We start from the raw sequence: 23314 nt of genomic DNA, 5'->3' as shown, positions 1-23314 counted from the left end.
CAACGTTTCCCATAGGTATCTCGCATAGTCGACGTCTACATGGCTCCAAACTTTTCCGGATTCTTTGGCAAAAACGTTCCCGAAGCTGCGAAGAAGGGCATCAGCGAAGCCTTGGACGTAATCGAATCCATCATCGTTGGTCCCTACGTTGCCGGTTCTGCACCATCCATGGGAGATTGCTCGTTAGCTGGTGCCCTCGTAATGGTCACTTTCTTCTTTTCTCGTGCTGGATACGATGCTTATGCCGGTCGACCTAAATTGACGTATGTTTGATAATATTGGTCAATTTTATTGGTTGTGGTAAAAAAGACGAAATGTTTATAATCCATTTTTCTATGTAGTGCTTGGATGAAGACAATGCAATCATACCAGCCATTCGCGAAGGTCAAGGCTGAAGTTGACGCTTCAATCAAGGCTGCTTTTGCACCAAAGCCTAAAATGTAGAGCCGTAAACGGTTGATTTTCATCAAGTAATACACCAGGACTTACCTCTCAAATCACTTGTGAAGTCTGTTTGGTCATTATCAGTTAATTGTAAAATCGGAAGCAACAGGAGAAAGCAAAAGTATAAAGCATGAAGCAGGGCGAGAGAAGTTTTTGACTTCCATAACATCATCATTTTATTTCGTGCAAATCTTAATATAAACAACAGGGGGATACATTGCTAAATACAAAACACCATCTTCTTGGAAATGATTTCATCCTTATTTTGGTTATTCCTCCTTTTTTGGTTTGGGCTTTCGAGGACTATATTCTTGGATTTTTGCTTGCACCAATTTAACAGTTTGTCGAGTCTTTTGAATCGACTCGTTTGAGAATTCACGGACACGAGCTTCGACTCTAGAGTTAGAGGATGGAATGATGATGAGGTGTCGTCAAAAAAATTGCAAGAGTTAAAAAGATTTGGATCTCACTTGTCAACTTTGGGTCCAAGATGTACAAGAGCTATTTCATATAGAATTGGTCCGAAAAACAATCCAATAAGAGCTAGAGGGACAAAGACGTCGATTTAGAAGATTTCGGTCGTTGCTCTTTGTTATCACCACAAACCAATATTGAAGAGCCAGTATGTAGAGATAGCTGCAACCAAATACGATAGAACCACCATGATCGGTACAAGCTATGAAAATAAATCGTAATCCGTGTAAATGCGAGCAAAAAAAGCCCCAAGGAGAAAACATGAATAGCTTACAATAACACAATGCTTGGGATTTTTCAACAACATCAAGAACTGTGCGTAATTCCAATTGATGACATCAACACAATTCTGTACCAGGAACGTAGCTTGCTGATGACTGATGACTCCATGGCGAGCGATTTTGTCTAAAGTGTCATCGACATTGATGTTGTAGGTGAAGGTTCTTTCAATTTGGTCCAATAAGTACCTATCGAGGAGTTGAAAATGAGCCGTGTATTCGATATCCATGTACTCCGAGGTGGTGTCAAAATGGATTCGTTTAATTCAAGCGTTCTAACAGACCAGCGGCATTTCTTACTTTCCGACAGCAGCGAAGAACAGGATGACAGCCATTGCGAAGGCAAAGGTAGGTAGAAGAGTATATGTCATGATTCTGGCAAAGAAGAACAAGCCAAATAAGGTGAAGACAGTGGCGACCGGAGATTCCCATGTGATGAGATTGTTTGCTAGAGTGATAATCAATACGAGTCAATTCAATACGAATATTCTACATCTTTATCATTAATGAATGCTTATAGCGTACCAACTTCATGAACTTTTTGCACTGCAGCTGGGGGACGTTGCAAGTCGAGCAGGCCTTCAGCATTGCCTGTATCTGTAGGAGCCATTTGCCTTGATGATTCTTCATTAGATGGAGTCATGGCTCCTAGTCCTATTCGTTCTTGTGTTGAAAATCACTGCTCGTAGTCGGGTGTCAGGTATTAACTGTTTGTTGCTGGAAACGAGAGTCGAGATTAAACACGTCAAAATACGATGTAATATGTGCATATCAAACATTACCATAATTTCTTTCAATATAGATAGGTGATCGTATTTGAAAATCCTGGTTTCTAGTTTCCATCTTGTTTGAGCAAAAACTGACAGGATGCCACCGTACGCTCATATCAAGTTTACGCTGGAACTTCGTTTCGACGTGCGGAAACGCGATTATCGACATGATTTACCTGAATGAGTCGACATCATCGCGCATATTATTCTCCGAAGCGACAAACTCTTCTTGATCTCCAAAAAACGTGAACTCTGTAACGGAACAGCAATGAGCCAGCAATCTCTTCATTTGAGTACATCTCCTGTTAGTCCTCTCAGGCATCCAAGGGGATTCCCCGCCAGTGGTACGTGCTGAATGTGTGATTATCGCAGTTTGCGTATTTTGTGTTTTAAAATATTATTGACTGTTAACCACATCTCAACCAAGAACAGTCCGACATACCAGTGCAACAACGACGAAACCTCGCAGTTCTATGAGCCAACCTACCACACCTTCTCGACCAAAGAGTGCGCAACAGCAATCATCACTGTCATCACCACCACGAACAAATGGATTAGAAGACGAATGTGTGAGAAACCTCCAGCAACAGGTGTATTTGCTGGAGCTCGAGACACGATATTTACGAGGTGGAAGGCCAGGTGGTGCACCTTCGAACGAGAGCGAGCCCCAGGATAATGTACAGACTTTAAAGTCGAAATTCACAGAGCTTCAAACTGTGCATAAGCAGGAAGTCAAGGTATTACCTTGTCTTGTTTTGGAATTGATTTAGATGGAGGTCGTAACCGGATTTAAACGTAGAAACTGCAAGACGTCATAGAGGAGTTACGACGAAGGGGACCCGATGAATTTGGTGATGTGCATGAGCTTCGACTTGAACTACAGACGTTGAAAGACAATCAAGTTATTGAGAAGGACAAGCTGTCTGGGGAGATAATACAGCTACGACGTCAGCTAGATTCAGCAGGTATTCTAGCATTGGCCATCGGGAAGTGCTCGCTTTTTTCGCTAACAATCGTTCCTTAGATGCTGACAAGATGCGCCTCGAAGCATCTCTGAAACGAGTATCCGACGATTTCCATGTACAAAGGACACGTGGCCTCGAACTTACAGACACTGCAAACCATTTACGAGAACAAGTCAATGAGCAGTTAGCTCTCAACACCAAGCACGTCAAGAAAATCGAAGAGTTGACGAGACAAAACAGAGAACTTGAGATGAAGATTGAAGAAAGTGAAGGAGGTCTTCTATCCGTCGAATACGAATCTCTCAAGCAACGACTCGCGGAAGTGCACCAAGACAATCTCTCGCTGCAGCAAGATATCAAGCAGATGCAAGTTGTGAGAGCTCAAGAGGAGCATATGCGAAACCGTGTACAGGAAGATTGTGCTGAGCTCGTCAAGGAGAATGTGATGCTACGAAAAGAACTGGATAATGAGCAGAGGAAGCTGAAAAAGGAGTTGGAGAATCGGGACCAGAAGATTAAGAGACGGCAGGATAATATTCGGGAGGCTGATCAGGCCAGAGAAGAGTTGGAACGACTGAGGGATGAGAAGGCTACCAATATCATTAGAGCTGAAGCTCAAGAGAGACGATTACAGGAAATTTCAAAGGAGGCTCGTGAGAAGGATTGTGCTTTGAGTAAAGGTAAGAGAAGCAAGTCTGCGGCATAAACTGATACTCTTTGCAAAAGACTGACTGACGCGATCTGGTTGAACCACATAGCTTTGGAAGCCCGAGCTCTACACGAAGAGAGACTACTCGAAGCCGAACGAAGGCTTCAAAAAACGGAAACAGAGCTCATCCAACTCGCACAAGATAAACGGGCCCTGTTTGACGATCTAGCTCTGGCCAAGAATCAGGTCGATGTTCAGAGTCACAAGCAGCAAAAGGCTCAACACGAGAAACGAGAACTACAACGGGAACTTGATATGTATAGACGTGAACATTCTGCACGGTTGAAATTAGCAGAGACTGTGCAGGGATTGCAAGGGGCTGAAGAGCAGTATTTGAGTTTGGTTCGAGAGGTGTCTAGGATTTCCCCCTCATCAACAATATAGATAGTTAGTAACTTTGCTTATGATTAATATATGGCCTCAAACATTATTTAAGCAAGCTTCAATGTTACACGTGTTTTATGGAGTACCTCTGCTACTCCCGATAGAATACGCGAAATTAAACGTGAATAATTTTCCAGGTGAAAAGTGTCTATTGACCTGGATAACAATTTAGAAAACATTTCGTTACTGTAGAGTCAGCATACTCTTGAATGTCTTCCAAATCATTTTTATTGGTCAATTCTAGCTTTGATGGAGTCAGCGGCACTCGAAGAGCTTTGAGAATATCCTTGTCTGGTCTACTAGTCATAAATAGACGTAGCCACTTGAGAAGCTTCTTCCATTTGGCCAATGTTTCCAAAAGTTCAGCCCGATCACTAGACTGTCGGATGGCTTCTTCCCGCTCCTGGTCACTGGCATGGCCATCAAGCAATTGACCAATTTTGTTCAGAGCGTCAATGACAATTACGACCGGTTGTGACGGCAGACTCGCTTCAACGAGCAATTCTTTCAAATAAATAGCCGGCATCAGACGATTTAAATAGGTCGTTCTAATTGTATACAGACATGGTTTATAGATGTATCTTGTATGTCAGATGGTACAAATGCTACTGCTCTTACCTTGTTAGTCCTGTACTGCTTCTTCCATAGATTGTTCTGCTTAGTCAGATGTCTTGGATGGGTCAACATTTGCTTTTGTTATTATTACCTATGTTTATGACGGTTTGATCATTGTTGCTGGTGTGATTCCTTGGCGACTTGTGTGTATGTAATCATCTAACAAAACAAGCTTAGGTTGAATTCGAAGGAGACATCGAGTAGAAAACGTAATAATAACTACAAGCAAACATTACCGTCCAACACATGTTCCATATTTCTCAACATTGCAACCTCCTTCAAGAATTCTCCCAATGGGTCGAGTTCATCACATGCTAGTGTACTTTGGTCGACGCCATCGAGGCTACTGAAAATAACTTTGGGCATTCTGTCTACTAAAGGACGTTCCATAGAATTGTTATAGGCTGCTCGCTGGTGTGGGGTCAGTGACACCGTTGATTCATTGTCGTCAGGATCATCATCCATAAACCCTGCCTTAATGGCTGCATCCATTTCTTCATTGCCCTGCGTCACTTCATTATCACTACAGTCATCATGAGGTTCTATATAACCCAACCACTGACGAATGCGAAGTGTTTTGGCATCCTGGCCAGTGCTACTTCCACCACCACCCCTTTTGACTATAGCGGCATATGAAAATGGTCTTTTATTCACTGGTTCTTCTATATTATTCTTTTCGTTATCGTCCATAGGATGTTTGCGACTGGCACTATCGTTGCCTGCACCACCGTCATTATTAGTGTCGTCGCCCCCACCATCATTGTTTTCTTCATGATTCGTTCCAGGACTCTCAGAAAACCTTCGCCGATCTGCGATTAGGGTAGTGAGCCGACGTTGTTCTGTAACTTTCAATTCTACCATATGTTCGGGTTTTGTAGGCTGTCCAAACTCGGCGTTTGTTACTAACTCTGGTACTACTAGCGATAGATATGCTGGACAGCGATCCCATAGTATGTCCAATGCTGCATTCTCGTTATGTGATGTTGTGCTTCCAATGGGTAGAAACTCATCCCGTTTTTCTGGATGATCAAAAGATTGTGTGGAGATGTGCTGATTGCTAAAGGTCGTTGTGAACTGTAGTTGATAGGCATAGGAATCTCCTTGCGGGAATCGTGCCTCTATATAACATATCCGTCCCCGAGGGCGACGTGTTCTTGGCAGTTGTTTTGAATTGGAACTAGAATGGGCACTGCCAGACTGCGAGCCTCCTTCTGAATAAGCCGCGGTGGATACTCGTTCGGGTATAGCAAGTGTAGCGACACAGAATCTACCAGGATGGTACATACTTGTGTTGTTCTGCATGTTTTCTCTTCTAATGTCATCACATCTAACGTAACGGTAACGGTGCTTAGTCACACTCTAACTGTTAACTCTGGCAATGACTCACTTCAGTCTCAACCAGATAAACAATCCTTCAGCGCGAGTTGCCAAAAGCTTCGCCAAGTCTTTTTGGTCTTGTACTGTTTTGGACTTATGTCACTTAGAGCGGCTAGTCTCTAAGAAGGGTTCTTTATCAGCGGGAGCATATATCGAACCCAAGACCTTAAGCTGACAGCGAATGTGCACCCGCTACACCATTCCAACACTTATGTGAAGAACCTAGTATTCCTAAGTCTGCGGCTTTTCTCCAGGTGAGCCTTTCACTCAGATTTCGGCACTACTGCTCGTCTGATTTGTAATCCATCACCAATGAACAACTCACTAAAATCTAAAATCTTCAGATCATAGCAGAAACAGGCCAAGAGAGAACAAAGAATGGCAGCCAAGCATCATGCCGATCTTATATTCTGTCGAAAACAGGCTGGTATCGCTATAGGTCGTGTCTGTGACAAGGTAAGTCCCTTCACAAACCACACTTTCTTTGCAAGCTTCCTTTTCGTTCGCCGTACTAACACCAACCTATTTATTATGATAGTGCGATGGCCGATGTGTAATCTGCGACTCATTCGTCAAGCCCGCAAATGTAGTCCGTATATGTGATGAGTGTAATTACGGGTCATCACAAGGACGATGTGTTGTTTGTGGAGGCCAGGGAATCTCGGATGCCTACTATTGTAAGGAGTGCGTCACTCTGGAACGAGATCGGGATGGATGCCCAAAGATGTAATGTCATTGTTGCTTTGCTGCGGAAGACTGCATTTGTGTGAATTGTAACTAACACGTTTTTTTTTGATTTGTAGTGTTAACCTTGGCTCTAGCAAGACAGACTTATTTTATGAGAGAAAAAAGTATGGCTTCAAAAAGAGATGAAAAAGCTGCTCGTCACCTGCTCTCCTTTCTGTAATCTTGTCGCATCACGTTTGTATATTATCTCAAGGAAGTTTCGCAAATACACGCTCTCGGCTACATCGGCTACAACAAGATTAGTTTTCAAGTGATGAATTGCCATATATTTTCTGTCTGACTGTTCTTAAAAGCTGTCGAGGAATTCAAGTGAAGGAATTCGAGAGGAACTTCGAGAGGTTTAGGCAAGTGGTTTTATTGAATACGTGACTTGCATTTGCTATTGAGTTTTATTTCCCTTTTTATCGTTCTTGTTTTGATTTCCATGCATCAAAGCTTACTACACCAATCTTTGAGATCCTGCAAGACTAATTCTTTTTGATGTGCCAGATCTTTTGTATCACTAATGATTCCCTTTCCATCCGATGCAACGTGGAATATGTGGCCGTGCATCAAATCAACGATGCTTTTTCCGATATCCGAAAGATCCTTCCAGATTTGCGTAAAGTTGACGTGGTCTGTGCCATTGATTGACAGGATCGTGTTGACGGAGCTGGAAGTGTTGTATGGCTCAGGTGGCAAGATGGATATATTTGCCTTGGTTTCTGAGACAACAGTATCCTGCTTGGTATCTGAGTGTCGAAATGAGAAGACATGTCAAATCGTTTTTGATGTTAATGCAATGGACACAGATGTCAAACCAGGTATAGGTTTTTGAACGTCTTGAGACGCACCCCATTCAAAGGGCCACAGTTGGAAGCCTTGAGAAGAGGACACAAGTACAAGTAGCAAGACAATCAACTACGGTTGAAAAAGTTTCATCAGTCATATTTCTTCAAGGTCAGTCAGGAACGAAAGAAGCGGAAGTGTCACCTTCATGGACAAGAACATGATGAAGACACTACAGAATAGTCAATATTACTGAATGGCCTTATTCTTTGTCGATTAGTGGTTTGCAAGTTGAAGTTGACAGGTTTCTCTATGGTCGGTAAAAACGTCAAATGTCAAATAATACCGACTGCATCGGACTACCCCCTTCACCCTTGACAGGCTTCATGAAATGGTTGGCCGACAAGTTTCGTATACGATTCGTCCAAGTTCCTTGAAATCAAACGTCAACAGTCTAGTTGTTGATCAGTTTTCTCAAAGTGATGAAAACTGAATTAACACAGGGGTGGGTTGATGTAACCTGTTCTATTGCATGCCTGTGACATATTTTTGCAAGACTGATGGCTACTTTCGTAGCCAGAAATATACGTTCTTTGCTTTCATTCACTTGTGGGAGGCCACAAGCTTCGCGACCCACTTTTTGAGATTGATCAAGATCAAACCTCCTTGATGTGCCAATTCTTTTGCATCTCCGATGACTGCCATTGTGTCAGGGACGATGCTGACAAGATTACCTGTGGCTACATCCATGACCTCTTTCCCTATATCAAGCAAATCCTTTACGAGTATAGTAAAGTTTAAGTTTTCTGTAACATTGAGTGTCGTCGTCGTATTGACTGAGATGGTTGTATTGACTGAGCTGGAAGCACTGGATGCTGGTGTTGACCCAGAAGGCACTGTGGCTTGATTTGCCTTGTTTCCTGATAGAGCAGGATCATGCAGTTCGCTATCTGGTCTCAAGAAGAGTAGCCTGTCAATGTTTTATATTGGTCGTGCATTTTGAAATGATACACGTACCAGCAATAGCTTTTTGAATACCTTCCGCCACATCAGTGAAGCCAATTGTCACGGCACTGTGAGTAGCGGAGACAAAAACGAGTAGCAAGACAATGGACTATGGGTTTGAGAGGATTCGGTTGTCAGATGAGTTGATGGCAGGAGAGGAAAAGGATGTAGGAAATATTACCTTCATGAGCGAGAACATGATAGGGCAACTATCGACGAGTAGATAGTGGTGACTTGGCGTGTATCCTGCGGAGCAGTGATTTTGTGATTTGAGGTTGACCCATATGAAATGGCGGCCACGGACCCACATTAGACATTTTGGCAGGCGTCAAAAAATGACAACCTTGACTTTCAACTTGAATCCCGTCTCTGTCGCTTGGTTTAGAGTCAAGATCAGCAATCTATCTCGCTGACCTGTCGCAAACTGATACACTGTCCATTGAGACACTTGTTTTACGTAGTATTGTTTTCAAACGAGTTAGGCTACATTCGTAGTTAGAGATACAATTTGCATTTGAGAGGTTATTTACTCTTGTTTATTTTTATCTTCATTCACTACCTGATGTTTCAGGAGTAGTCTCTCAGTCGGCCGACTTGAGATGTCCACTAAGCTTCCTCTTAAGATTTTGAAGGAAACTGGTAGTTTTGTTAGTAGTAGTACTAAGACTTTTGTTGGCAGACCTTTCATATGCACATCAAGCTTCTTATGTCAATCTTTGAGATCCTTCAAGATCAAGTTTCCTTGATGTGCCAAGTCTTTGGCATGACCAATGGTCTTGTTTGAATCAGTGACAATAAACACCACACGCTTGGGTTGCTGTATGTGATTGTATTGATATATTTCAAAAAGGTTTGGCTACTTGCGTAGCCAAAAATATGATTGTTTTTTGAGAGTGACTACTTGGATATTTCAGAAGTAGCATATTTGTCGCCAGACTTCTCATAAGTCGTATGTTTGTCGGCAGACTTTTCATATGTTGCCGAAGCAGTAGTTTTGTCAGCAGACTTTTCATATCTTTCAAAAGTAGCATTTTTGTCAGCAGACTTTTGATGGCGTCCACCAAACTTATTCTTCAGCTTCTTAAAGATGATCGAAGTTTTGTTAGTACTAGTAGTAACAGTTTTGTTGGCAGACTTTTCATAAGCATCAAGCCTCTTGTGCCAATCTTTGAGATCCTTCAAGATCAAGTTTCCTTGATGTGCCAAGTCTTTGACATCACCAATCATTTTGTTTGAATCAGGGACAACATTCTTGATGCCGCCGTGAATCAAATCAAAGACATTCTTGCCGACATCAGAGAGATCCTTCCAGATTAGAGTCAAGTTGGCATGGTTTGTAGTTTCGATTGACGTGGTATTGTTGACTGAGCTAGCAGTCTTGTTTTTGATTGACTCTGCAGACGATTTGGTCACAAGTTCCTTGTCTTCTGGCACAGAGGTCTCGATATGGCCATTGTGTCCAGTTTCTGTCATCAAAAAGCGTCCAATTGTGATGCGGCGCTATTTCATATCTGAGTGTCTTGAAAGCATGCACGTACGTTCAATCGCCTTTTGAAAACCTCGAGTACTAGGGAAGTCTCGATAGCCCCATGGTACAGCACTGTGAGTAGAGGAGGCAAGTAAGAGTAGCAAGACCATCGACTGTGTGTGATTTCCAAAAGATTCGTTTGTCAGGTGAATTCTTACGCAGAAGAAGAAAAAACACCCAGAAATCACTACCTTCATGAACGACGACATGATTGATAAACAATGGAAGGTTGATTAGTAAATCGTTTAATCAGTAGTTGAAGAATTTGCCGAGATCAACTTTGATAAGGGCTCGTGTCAGCTGATATGAATTGCATTTGATTGCCGACTTCAAAGCTGACAGTCTTGACTGAGTTGTTTGGATTGCAATTGAGTGACAGGAGATATGATCAAAGATACGTTACAAACACATTTGCCGATGGTCTTTTCAAACACATGGAACTAACCATACCATGCAGCATTAAACCGTTCATCATGAAGTCGGCCTACATTTCAAGTTTGACAACTCTTGTAGCCGACTTCAACCTGAACCTTAATTGACAGATCGCCTGAGAATGGAGTAGCAAAGGACGGTTGTCTGTAGCAGGACGGTGATCAAGCATCACAAGGTCTTTGAGTCGGACTTGGAATGCTCTTTCCAACCTAATTTCAACAAAAGTCAATACTTTTCAGATTGAAGTCGGCCTCTGTCAACCCATGCGTTGACAGCACTGCCACTACTTCAGAGAGCTAAATTTCCTCTACATTTCTCAAACTCTCGACATACGAAAGCCATCATCAAATAACATTTTACAACAACATCTATATCAAACATGGTTACCGAACCAATGACCAGCAGCAAGAAGCACTGTGTCCTCGTCTTCCCTGCCAACGGCTGTATGGGCTATGACATGTGCCGTGAACTCTGCGAAGGTGCCAAGAAGGAACACTTGGAAGAAGTGTATGCCGTTTGCTGCTCCTCTGAAGGCAAATGGGTTCACAAGCTCAAGGACCTTGGCAAGAAGTGCAAGGTCATCTGCTTGGACAAGCCTACTGATATGGACTGCTGGAAGAAGCATGTCACTGTGAGTGGGAGTTTTACTTGTGACATTATTGACCATCAGTTTGTGATTCTGCATTTTCAGTATTTGAATAAAATCGCTAACGTCATTTTTTCATTCCTTATTAGCACAAGGTCGACTGTATGATGCTCTGCACTGATCCATCTGCCATGCGTCACATGAAGAGCAAGATGGCTGAAGATCATGCTGACATGGCCAAGGCTATGGAGTGTGCTGTTGAAATGTGCCACCATTTGGTAGGGTGACATTAGTCCTTCTGGTTTTGTTTCGGTTGTCACTTATGTCTGCAATCTTGACACGTTTCAATGTCTCGACGCATAGAACTGCAAATGCATGGTTGAGACCACAGCTTACTGTGCTGATGACTCTAAATACAAGATGTGGCACTACATTCACAAATGTATCGAAAAGGCTGCTGAAAAGCACTTCAAAGGACACTGTTGTAGTAAGCTTAGGATTCTCAACCCGTTAAACCCATTCTTTGCTCTGACGATGTTCATTTGAATTCTATCTAGCCATGTACCACAACATGATGTTTGAGTGCATCATGATGAACCGCGAGGAAATTCGTCAGGAAAGGAAACTTTCATGGCCTGTCTCCCACAATGCTGAGTGCTGTCCCATGTCAATGTGTCAGTATTGAATTTGGATTTCGTTTGAATTTGCTGTTTTGATAAGTCTTAGCATCATCATGTCACTCACTCAGCTTTTCTCCGATTTGACAGGCGACATCGGATGTTGCTGTATTGATGGTATGCGAGAATGCATGAAGGAAATGGAATCTGGGTCTGCTTCAGGTGTCATGGCTTCAGTCATGCAAACTACTGGAATGGCTACCACTTCCAAGAAGCATATGAAATACCATCTCACTGGCAGGGACAAGATGACTCCACAAGAAATGATGGACATGATGTCTCAAAACTTAGGTCACGGCTACGAATTCAAAAAGTGCGATGAAAGCCACTGGAAGAAGATGGTTCAAGATCATCTTTGCTCCATGGAAATTGAAATGGCTTTGGAATGCTTCCAAATGGTGAGTCAAATCTGTCAACGTGACACTGATCATTTCGGGTTTGTATGTGTCAAGCCTTCCAATCAATCTAACCTTGACAACCACGGTAGATGGATGATGGCAAGATGAAGCACTGCACCAACGACATGAAGAAGCTCACTGACCATGAGCCAATGCGAATGTCTGACTGGATCCGCAAGCACCAACATGAATTTGGTCCCGGTGCCTCTGCTCAATCATCTATGATGATGTGAAGAGTACCACTGTAAAAATTCAACATATGTACCCCTTGAACGAGAGAGTACAAACTTTCAAAAATATATAAATACTACTTTCGCCCCTTCCATATTGATTGCTTTCCTCAGTTTCGTGATTTGTTTTCCCCGACTTCCAACGTCTGTGCATTGCGGCAAAGGGAGCGTAACAAGCTGGAGTCAATCACTCATAAAGAGAGTAAGCTGATGATAGTATCCAGCTACCCAATGCGTAATATGATTATTAACAAACCGTTCGGGAAGGTATTCGTCTCTAGGTGTAGCAGTCATATTTGCCCACGCGAGAGCAAAAAAGGCGTTGTGCTGATGCACAATCCGGAAGATGAGCAAATTAAGTGGTCCCTGCCAGTGTCGAACTGGCGGCCTTAGCGTTATTAGCACTACGCTCTGACCAACTGAGCTAAGGGACAGGTTGACGTGATCGTTTCGAATCTCCCGACGTTAGGCCCACTACCCACATCCAGCGTCACTTCCCCATCTTCTCATAGAAACTTGATACTTGATCCTGATTTATGATATGCGGTCCCTCATATACTTGTAGGTTGTCTAACGATGGTTGAAATTCATCAAAGTCGCAATGTAAAAGTCAAGCCCTCTATTACATACATCAAGAAAGACACACCTGTCAAAAGAAACTATCGTCCGCTTTAGTGAACCATACTCTCATCCAAATTCTCTCTGACAAATAGTTTCACCTTTCTTGTTTGGAAAAGTTTGAAAGAATCCAACATGGATTCCACGTGGAAAATAGAGGAAAACTCCTGTGTCTACAGAACCAGACAGCTTCCATATGCCCATCGTCCCTGCCAGTTTCGAACTGGCGACCTCAGCGTTATTACCAGTACGCTCTAACCAGCTAATCTAAGGGACCAGGTTGATTGCCACGTATGGAATGACATGAAATGATCTTCATTAATCATGTCAAATTGTCACTGAATGTCTATCGTCCCTGGAAGTGACCACCGGGCCTGATTTGTGATCCACTATGCTTGACATTCTTGAGGGATCTCAAAGTTAGGGAAAACTCCGTTTTGATCAGCAATTTACGATAGATTGCTGAAACCTGCCACAGTAATCTGTGCATGTGATAAGTTGGAGAGTTCCGCATATTGCAGTTCTTTAGTTTTGGTTGCACCCAAAAAGCACAACGAAACAGACAGGGTTGAGTACTTGACGATAAAGATCCTGAAAAGATATAAGGGGAAAGTGGTATCTTGCGGTCGTAGCCAACTCCGAGCTTGCGAAAGTTTGACCTCAAGGGACTAGACTGTGGTGAATGAGTGTTACCGACGAATAGGTAGTACTTCCAAGTGACTCATGCAATAGGTCTCCAGCGACTACAAAATCTTTCATATTAAGATTTCACGTCCATTACGCACTTGATGCGCGGTCTGGTCTCCAAGTCGATTCCACAAACTCCTTCTGCCCAGTACTGCTACCGTTTAACATCCTGATATCGACCTCATTGCCTTTCAAACGTTGACTCCTCTGTGAAAAGCAAGCGACGTTGAGCGACCGCATGTGGCGTCCAATGAGTTCCGGACGGTGAGAAGTCTCACTTGGATGGTCCATTCCAATTGGCGGTACAGATGCCCAAGACGGAGCCTCCAAAGACATCGCAATGTAAGGGATTCAGTTGAACGTTGAATTGACTTGTACTGCCATATGATGCTTGTATGGTATCGTCCGGCGACAGGATCTACAAAACACAAATGTTCGTTGAAAACACGTTTGCATCAAAAAACAAAAATCTTTATTTACTCTGGCACTTAATGAATCCATAAAACGATCAATTACATCCGCTCTCGTCACTCCAAGTGCACTTGACACATTCCTCCATTCCACATCACCCAAAGTAACAATAAGCTTGCTAACGTTAATATGGTACTCGATACCGAGAGGCTGTCTACTCTTTTTAGGGCCATCTATATATGGTATTAGTGCATTTGATGGCAGTCCAACCGCTACAGACAGAGCTTCTGACACGTTTTCATTCATTTTTGTGCGGTAGTGTTGAAGTGTTGAAAGAGGAGATTTGATTTGGACAAATGGAGTGGAGTTGGTCTATTGCAAGATGAATTGTACTGGATGTCATCTTTGTTCGCTCGAAAATGAAGCTGGTTATCTCGACATCAGTTTTCTTTTTCGTGTTTTGATCCGATTTCTTGTTTGGACGAATTGTGGAGGAGCAATCAGCTGAAGAACCACTCTCAGAGCTTCTTATCGATACTCAGTGTCTGGATGATGCATCGTCAACTTGATTCTTCTTGAAACAAGAGATGTCACTTCATAGAGGACACCGCAACGAGACTATCGCACCAACAGGGATGACTTGTTCGACTACGTATCCATGTCGAGTGGGCATTGATTGTGTGCGTAAAGAAAACTGGTGCCTCAAAGTAGGTGGAAGCAGCTATTCAGTGCTGATTTCACCAGTCTGGCCTCATACATTTGTCAATTATTTATGGACGCGTCATGTACGTGATTTTGTTAAGAATACAGTTGAGCTTTTCCTCGATGTGCTTTGTGTTTGTGTGACTCATTCTAGTGCATGTTTACATCCCTTTCAACTCTCCAGTTCCAAAAAAAGCACTTCCAACTCAAACACACCAACGAAGTACCAAAAATCAAACAACAAAGAACAGACAACAATATCCAGCATGCAAGCTGCAACTGAACAAAACAAGCACAAAGGTATGAACTTAACTGAATTGTTATTTGCTGTATATTACATGTTGCGTCATTCAGCTGACCGATCACTCATATAAAACGCTCGCTTTCTTACTTTTAGTATTTGTCACTGGAGCATCTGGCAAACTGGGCCAAGCTCTCTGCCAAGACTTGATGAAATCTGGTGTCTTTGAAGTCGTCGGAAGCGTCCCTCCTCAAGAAGTCAAGGAAAAATGCTTCAAACTTGAACAATGTGGATGCAAAGTCTGTGAATGTGATGCTGCAAAGACTGAAAGTGTTCTCAAAGTCCTCAAAGAAGTAAGTTGTATGAGCGGTAGCGATGCTGTTAAGCACGAACTATGCAAGGCAGCCTGAGAAGAGTTTTTCTTGCAACCGTATTGACTCATTCAAACCAACTTCATCGATAGACCAAGCCTTTGCAAGTGGCCATCATTGGCATTGCAGCTGGAGCTGATCAAACCCAACACTTGAAGGCATACATCGATACAGCCGAAGAAGCTGGTGTCGAATACGTCATGCTCTTCTCAAGTGCAGCTGCAGAAAAGGATGTCACCATGTGGGGAAAGCAATTCCATGAAGTCGAAGAATACTTGAAAAAGACTGTCAAGAACTGGACTATTGTCAGGTCCATGTTCCATGTTAAAGTGGGCAGCATCACATATCCATCCTGTCGTTTTCCTTTGTTTTGCTTTGTGTTGTCATTAATGATTCATCTTGAAATTCATTTCCTTAGAACTTCTTGTGATATGCCAAGCAAATCAAAGATCAAAACACCATGCCATTGCCCACAGAAGGCTACTTTGCTCCGGTATCAGTCATGGATGTCGCTTGTGCTGCCGCTCATATCCTCAAAGATTGCGAAAAGCATCATGGCAAGACTTATGAAATCACCGGAATCAAAACCAAACATGGACCTGAATTTGCCAAAGACGCATCCATGGTGAGTATGAGCGATTGGAATCCGTCGCTTCGATCACATGCTTTCTTTGGTGTAGATCACCTGATAATTGAATCATTGATAGGCTCTTGGTCGAACCATTGAATTCAAAAAGATCTCCATGGAAGAAGCTCAAAGAGTCTTCATGCAACCCTAACGAAGCCAGAAAAGGTAAACAGCTTTGAGAAACCGTTGAGTCTTCGTTTTTTCAGCCTTGTCCTCACCATCTTGTTTCTGAACGCCCAGGTTGAAGGCATCGTCTCATTCTACAAGGCTGTGGATGAGAACAAACTCAACTTCGTCTCATCAGACTTCAACACGTAATTGTTCTGGTGAACCACTGAAACTTTCTTTTGTTGTTTGACTAGTCGACTTTGAAAGTATTTATAAACGTACGCTCTCTGCCTTAGAATCACTGGCAAGGATCCCATGAGCATGGTCCAAGTCTTTGAAACGTACCACTCTAAAAACCCTGAAATGTTTGGCAAGAAGAAGGAAGAATGAGTTGGTTACTACCTGGTCGTTGTTGGTTGTTTTTGCAAATAGTGGTCTATAGTTTAGTTGTCAGTTTGCTCTCAGATAAATACAAACAAACTTGATGCTGCTAAAAACAATGTTGGTGTCGGCGAGTCAAATGATTTTTCCATTCTTGCAACACAAAAATGAGCCAAAAAGGGAAGCTCTTCTCAAATTACGATTATATTTTGATATGCGTGTTTCTTACATGAGCCAAAAAGGACACTAATACTACTATTCTACACTTGGAGCGTGGTATAATATACAACAAAAAATTACTAACATTTTCATTTTCGCTCCTATCTACGTTTCATGGTTCACCGCTAACACTTGGTGCGCCACTACCGCTTGCTGAAGAGCAAGCACTACCAAGTCTCGTAAATGATCTGGCACCCTCCGACAAGGGTGATGGACGATCAGTCATAGCGAATGCTGATTCAGCTCGTGGTGGCAACGATAGACTCGTTCCTGGAGGCACTTGTCGATTGAATCGATGACGATGACCAGGCATACCAAACGACGACTCGCCATTCGAGTACGCTGTACTCGAGGATGCTGATGTGAGAGTCGGCACTTCGTTAGGTGGTGCTATGATACCCTTCTTGCCACGGATTTCTTCGATCCTCCCTTCATCAGAATCATAATGGAAGGATGCACGGCGACTAGAGTCTGTCAAGAGTCGTTTACTGGGTATTCTATGGAGTGTCGAGCCACTCGGATCGAGATACTCGGATCCAACAGCACGGACTGTTGGAGTCATAGTGATTTCGTACTCTCCGTCATCGATATTAATTACCCATGGATGCTTCAGTAAGGCAGCTACTGTTGGACGTGCAGATGCTGGTCGAGTAAAGCACTTTAATAAAAAGTCTCGGCATTCACGAGACATTTGATCTGGGCCAGGCAATGGAGGATTACAGTTAGAGATACCAATATGATACATCTAGATTTGCAAAACACAATATCCGTAAGTAAGTGAGATCATACACCCTGATGCATCATTACAAAGGCTCACCACTGCCCAGTCATTGTCCAAGTTAGACCAAGGCTTTTTGCCAGAAATCATTTCCAAAACACAACATCCCAAACTCCATATATCTTGAGCACCCATGGCTCCAGCTACATCACCAGTGATAACTTCTGGAGCTAAGTAGTTGGCGGTACCAACCAAGGATCGACCATTCTGAATGGTCATGGTTGACTTGTATATCTTTGAGGCTCCAAAATCGACATATTTGATCTGTCCGTTGCTTCCAATCAATAGATTTGCAGGTTTGATATCTCTAAAACATAAACTACATTAGCATTCTTTACTACAAAAAAAAGCGACAGTGAATACGATGCAACCATTCTTACCTATGGACAATGCCCTTGGAATGCAAGTATTCCAGCCCCTTCAGCATTTGCTTGACATATACTCGTACAGCACCTTCATCTTCAATACGGCCATGATCCAAAATAGTGGCCAGACATTGAGGACAATATTCCATAAAGATATATAAGCGATCACGTCGCACTTCAACACCATAGTATTCAACAGTGTTTGGGTGTGATAATTGTCTCAAAACAGCCATTTCTTCTCGTACAGACTTTTCCAACGTCGATAGTGACTTGGAATCAGAGAAGTGGATTTCTGCGAAGAGAAAAATCTGTGAGATCTTTCTAGCATCTCTTTTTTTTGTGGCAGTCAGCTACCCACCTTTGACTGCCATGAGATCTGAAGTATCAAGATTAATGGCTACCGAGACAGTCCCATACGAGCCACCACCAAGGAATTTCCCTTGTTGCCAATTGAACATCAATTGCGGGCTTTCAGATACAATCTGCTTCAGAGCTCGATCACGTTCTGATGAGACATCATCCAGTACTTTGCCAACCATCCTCCACCCTGTTTCCCTACGACTACGCTCATCTTCTATCTTGCATACTACATCGACAAACGACTTTCCGAGCCGACGTGATGGAGATGTGTCCAAATCAAAGTTTTTGATTACTAGCGTGTTGTCGGACGCTGATCCAACGCTAGCGCCACCACTGGTACTACTATCACCATTACTACCGTAGCTAGTGAGAGGGGTGAGGGCGTCCACTGGTAATGGATCTGGTGAGATGACATTACTGCCATCGATACCGGATGACGATTTAGATCCGGTTGGTACTAGAGGTCTTGGCTGAGATCGAACACCTTGCACATCAATAAATTTGATCAAGAGACTCATAGCTCTGGCGACACAAGCTCTCAACTGAGAGAACTCGACAGATTTCAAATGATCGATACGACCACCTGCTACAACTACTTGAGCAAATTCGAGGGCTTGTAAACACCAACGAAGTGTTCGACGAGACTTTGAGTCACAATCTCGAATACAAAAGTCCACCCAATCACCAACCAGTTCAACAAGAAGAGAGTTCAGCATCATGGTAATACTGGATTGTGGGTATGTCATGCATTTGAGCGCCTTCCTACGGTTGGCAAATATTGAATTCTTGTAAGTAGCAGAAATAGCAAAATACCAACATGAGCGACAGATTTGTGCATAGCACCATGTTGGTACTTACTGAGACATCTCTGCGACAAAACAAAACCAATCACCGATAACGTCTGATGTGGTGAGACGTGGATCTGCATCGAATTGGGCCGTGTTTTCGACTGTATTGATGGTTTGGCGAATTTCGCCCGTAAGAGACTTGACACGATGTAGCAGTCTCACTAGAGATTTACGGCATCCACTCAATCCTATTTGTGGTCCAGAGTGGAATGGTCTTGGTTCACTACATACAACCACTGACTCTCCAGCTCCATTTTCAAATCTCAAACGAGAGTCATCAACATGATCTACACTCTCTGCTACCACCAGTCCATGACCGGTTCGAAGAAGCGTTTCGGGTATATCATATGAATGTACTTGGATCACTCGACCATTCCATTCAAGTTGTTGTGGGGATATGGGCAATATAACACAATAATATCCAAATTCATGTGGTGTTTCTGGGTTTGCCGCGTCACAGACACATGTATCCAATACACTAGTCACTACATTGGCTGACTGAGTGTTTGGTGAAGCGAATACTATCATATCAGTGACAGGGTTAGCACCTATAAATTCGACCCAAGAATGTCCAGTTTGAACCAGCTGATGGACAAGAAGGCCAACGTCGAGTATTTGATATTCCACAGCATTACATATTGATGCTTCCAATGACCTAAACGAGGCACGATTGTTAGAAGGCACTTAACGGGGGGCGAATATTGCAATCGACGTTACTTTAAAAGACGCAGGATTGCCCAGACTGCTGATCGAGTGTCATCCAACAACCGATGATGCGATTTGAAGGCAGCCTTAAAAGCAGCTTCAGTTTGCTGAGATACCACACGAGAAGAGTATATTTCCATTTGCTTGACTGCGTATTGCAATAAGTTTGTTTCCATGGTGCTATAAAACAATTTCGTTAAACTCGTACCTAAAATGTTTACGACCATGTCCTGCCATTGGCTTACCAAAACTGTATGGCACATTCCATATCTGCACCGTGAATACCGTGACAGATAGACTTTGCAAATTCCCATTGAGCCTCAAGCTGCTCCGTGAGCGGAAGCAACATGGATTCTGATAGACGTTCAGAGCGAACAGCCAAAAGCTTGAGATAGAGTTTGAATGTCTCAAGCAGATGCGTTTCGTAATGAGTGCTCAAACTATTGAAATGAAATGATATGGCGTAATTTCTTTTACCAAACTTGATGGAATGAATTCAAAAATTTATACCAATTGGAGATTGTCCATCCAAAAGTAGGTTGATAGAAATGTCGAGCATCTTGATGAAGCGATATTGCCAACTGAATATTCTCTGCGATATCTTCTATTACTTGGTCTGCAACAGATCCCGACAAGCTGGTGAGAGCACCACAATATGCCAATCGGGCCTTCAAGAATTCTTGCATTAGGTCTGATGGAAAGGCAGCCAATCGTTCCAGTTCCCGTGAAAACATGGAGAGGCCTAGTCGTTTATACACCTGCGAATTCTCTGTCATTACTGTTTTACATTTGACTAAAAGCTTTTGTAAAGTTCGCAGCACACCAGTAGTAAACACTATTTTGACACCAGCATTCTTCAATACCATGTCTACGAATGATGATCGTTCTAGTTTCACTTCTTCATTGAGCGATTCCTCCATCAACTCTGAGCCAGTCCACTCTTTCAAGATTGCTAATTTTATCCTAATTGCTTTTGATACGGCAGCCCATGATATCAAGGCATCCAACTGATGTTGGAAGGCCCCAGATCCATACATCGGTGTTTGAGTAATGAAGGCATGACGAGATGGATATAACGCCTCTGCTCGATCTACTCTGGCTAATATTGCAGCTACTTGATCATGTGGTGGTGGAGAGCTGGGATCAAGTTTTACGGTAAAGTCCATTACTTCTTGAAGAAGCTTGTCGACTTTGGCACGTTTATCTTCGAGACGACATCGTTCTTCTTCGACGGTACGTCCGGCCAAGTGAGCCTTTAGACTGAGCCATAATCGTGTCCTGTCGTCTGCGTGCTGTTGAGTATTCGATATGAGCCATGTAGAGAGTCGTTTCTTTTCACTAGTTACTACTTCACCAGACATGACAGATGATAACATGGCGGACCTATCCCCAAAGAGAGCTTTCAGCAACTTCATCATGTGCTGTTTTGTAGCAGAAGACAAAGACACGCGTACTCTTCTGTACATGTAGCCAAATTTATCAATCCACTCACCATTCCTCCCTTTCACGTTGACTCCTAGTCGATGATAATGATGTCGTAGATGACAGTGTCCTTACTAGAGGAGCTGAGATGGATGCCGTTGATATGGTAGCTGATGATTGCGGGATAAGAGGTGGCACATCTTTATGTACAAAGGGCGGAATTTCTAGGTCTGATCGATTCGTCGATGAGGGCGTTAAAGGAGGGGTATCGGCAATAGAAAACATATAATTGGTTGTTTTAGAATCTGCTATTGATTCTGTATCGTTCGTCATAGTTAGAGCACTGTCGCTCTTCTTGATACGATGCTCGACCTCATCAGAGTAGCTAACGTGGCGGCGAAGTCTCGGGATTGTATCAGCCCGATCATTATTGCTTTTACCATCAATGCGACGTGATCCTCGAGGATGAGGAGATCGTCCATGATCATGCATCGAAGCACTCTCATCGTCATCTTCATATTCGTCGCCTGACTCATCTCCCGATGGGTCGTGCTGAGTGTCAAACAGAGTCCTTCTTATCGCTGATCGTGAAGGACTGATTGGATCCGATGCTGGAGACTTTGGCGATCCATGTAGAGATTCGTCAGGTGTTAAATACTCAGCCGACTCAGCAGATTGTCCTGATGCGGTTCGTTCTCGATCCACACGGCTTCGACCAGTAATTAGGATACTATCACTGGTAGCTCTTTTCAGTAGCATCCTTGTACTAGCATTTGAGGAAGGTGTGAGTTGTAGGGGTGTTGGGAAGTGTAACAAAATGTTGCGCATAAGCTTCACGAATACAGGCTCCTGGAGCCAAAAAACCAGCAAATTACATTTCAGAAAGATCAAATGCTTCTAGCCCAGGCATGAGGATCAATATAATTTAGTCTATGAGGTTTTAAACGTTATTTGATTCGACGGAAAACCAGGCATGTCGCATTTAACAGAGTACTTACATTGTGAGGCGAAAGAAGAAATAAATAGACTCTAACTTGACTCAGTTGCAAGAAGCACACTAATATCTACGACGGCGACAGCTGGAACTACTGCACGGAAAAGCATATCAATCTATAGTTTTTTGGATTTTTGTCCGTGCTTGCACGCGCTCACGTACGAATTGTCAGAGCGCGAGTTGTTTGCTGTGGTAGCAAACAAAGGAGGTCACAAATTATGTTCTTTTCGGGATCTGGGAGACTCACATAGTCACATTCGCGAAACACGTGCGGGTACTCCAAACACAAAAAAATCAACTACTACTAGCTTAATATTATTCATACTTGTCATTCGCTCTTACAAAAATATTATTACGTGGTTACTGGGATTGTCGTTAGCTGATTGCAAAAGGGTGAGAGTTCCGGTTTGTGGTGTTCCTTGTCGCGTCATTGCCTATTTGAACAGCTTCAATGACTGAGTCTTCTTCAGCGCCATCGTCCGTCAGTACTACATTCCTCAGTTTGGATGGTCCGTGGTGAGTCATATTCTGAGACGGGTTTCGTTGCTTCGATAAGAATTCATTGGACTTGTCGGATGGAGGCAGTGGCTGTGACGAATTCACAGAGGGTTTCACAGAAGAAATCGTAAAGCCGTCAGTACCCTCTTGTGGCTTCGAGATGGTCATGCTTGTATCAACTTCGTCCACGTCTTCGACGTCTAAATCACTTGATGATGTCGCAGATGTGTTGTTTGTCGTTGGTTGAAAGGGAGAATTGGACACCAGCTGCATCGCAGTCTGCGGCCTTGGAAGCTTGCGTCGTAGTTGTCGTGGCTCGGGTGCTGTTCCAAATAACAAGGTGAGCATTGCGTGGTTTGCGATGTGTTATGTGTGTCAGTCACTCACTGGAAGTGCAACAGGAAAACATGATTCAGAGATAAGGGATTGGATAATAGCACTAATATCGTTAGAAAACGTGCAGTCTCTCTTCTTGAGTTCTCTCACGTACAGGTGCGAGTTTTTACAGTTTGGTCATCGAGGTGCGAGATGGCAGACAACTTCAGCTGATGGAGAGCTAGAAGAATAACTTCAGAAATCTTCACGGACGGT

At 43.1% G+C, this 23314-nt stretch overlaps 6 protein-coding genes across 6 annotated transcripts; 4 read left to right on the top strand and 2 right to left on the bottom strand.

Moving 5' to 3' along the window:
* Positions 1-2234: 2234 nt before the first annotated feature.
* Positions 2235-4024, top strand: SmJEL517_g01050 (uncharacterized protein; the record flags this gene model as incomplete). Its single annotated transcript, XM_031166978.1, has 5 exons — positions 2235-2310; positions 2399-2703; positions 2766-2931; positions 2991-3611; positions 3690-4024. The coding sequence occupies 5 exons, from the start codon at positions 2235-2237 to the stop codon at positions 4022-4024; spliced, it is 1503 nt and encodes a 500-aa protein (XP_031027225.1).
* Positions 4025-4099: 75 nt separating this feature from the next.
* SmJEL517_g01049 (uncharacterized protein) lies at positions 4100-5923 on the bottom strand (the record flags this gene model as incomplete). The annotated part of the gene is made up of 3 exons (XM_031166977.1): positions 4100-4172; positions 4228-4528; positions 4876-5923. The coding sequence occupies 3 exons, from the start codon at positions 5921-5923 to the stop codon at positions 4100-4102; spliced, it is 1422 nt and encodes a 473-aa protein (XP_031027062.1).
* A 471-nt stretch (positions 5924-6394) lies between these two features.
* SmJEL517_g01048 (uncharacterized protein) lies at positions 6395-6746 on the top strand (the record flags this gene model as incomplete). The annotated part of the gene is made up of 2 exons (XM_031166976.1): positions 6395-6472; positions 6555-6746. The coding sequence occupies 2 exons, from the start codon at positions 6395-6397 to the stop codon at positions 6744-6746; spliced, it is 270 nt and encodes an 89-aa protein (XP_031027061.1).
* Positions 6747-10875: 4129 nt separating this feature from the next.
* Positions 10876-12390, top strand: SmJEL517_g01047 (uncharacterized protein; the record flags this gene model as incomplete). Its single annotated transcript, XM_031166975.1, has 6 exons — positions 10876-11127; positions 11232-11360; positions 11446-11569; positions 11640-11756; positions 11850-12157; positions 12247-12390. The coding sequence occupies 6 exons, from the start codon at positions 10876-10878 to the stop codon at positions 12388-12390; spliced, it is 1074 nt and encodes a 357-aa protein (XP_031027070.1).
* A 2681-nt stretch (positions 12391-15071) lies between these two features.
* SmJEL517_g01046 (uncharacterized protein) lies at positions 15072-16543 on the top strand (the record flags this gene model as incomplete). Its single annotated transcript, XM_031166974.1, has 7 exons — positions 15072-15105; positions 15203-15399; positions 15510-15746; positions 15857-16042; positions 16125-16178; positions 16286-16359; positions 16450-16543. 7 exons carry the CDS (start codon positions 15072-15074, stop codon positions 16541-16543), a joined length of 876 nt encoding a protein of 291 aa, XP_031027069.1.
* Positions 16544-16865: 322 nt separating this feature from the next.
* Positions 16866-21990, bottom strand: SmJEL517_g01045 (uncharacterized protein; the record flags this gene model as incomplete). Its single annotated transcript, XM_031166973.1, has 9 exons — positions 16866-17498; positions 17571-17838; positions 17912-18188; positions 18255-19018; positions 19115-19759; positions 19822-19989; positions 20055-20249; positions 20320-21192; positions 21302-21990. The coding sequence occupies 9 exons, from the start codon at positions 21988-21990 to the stop codon at positions 16866-16868; spliced, it is 4512 nt and encodes a 1503-aa protein (XP_031027068.1).
* Between the last annotated feature and the right edge of the window lie 1324 nt (positions 21991-23314).

Source organism: Synchytrium microbalum, assembly GCF_006535985.1.
Source record: "Synchytrium microbalum strain JEL517 chromosome Unknown SmJEL517_scf0003, whole genome shotgun sequence".
Taxonomy (NCBI): Eukaryota; Fungi; Chytridiomycota; class Chytridiomycetes; order Synchytriales; family Synchytriaceae; genus Synchytrium; species Synchytrium microbalum.
The sequence above is the reverse complement of the archived record's forward strand: the minus strand, read 5'-3'. Positions and strand labels throughout refer to the sequence as shown.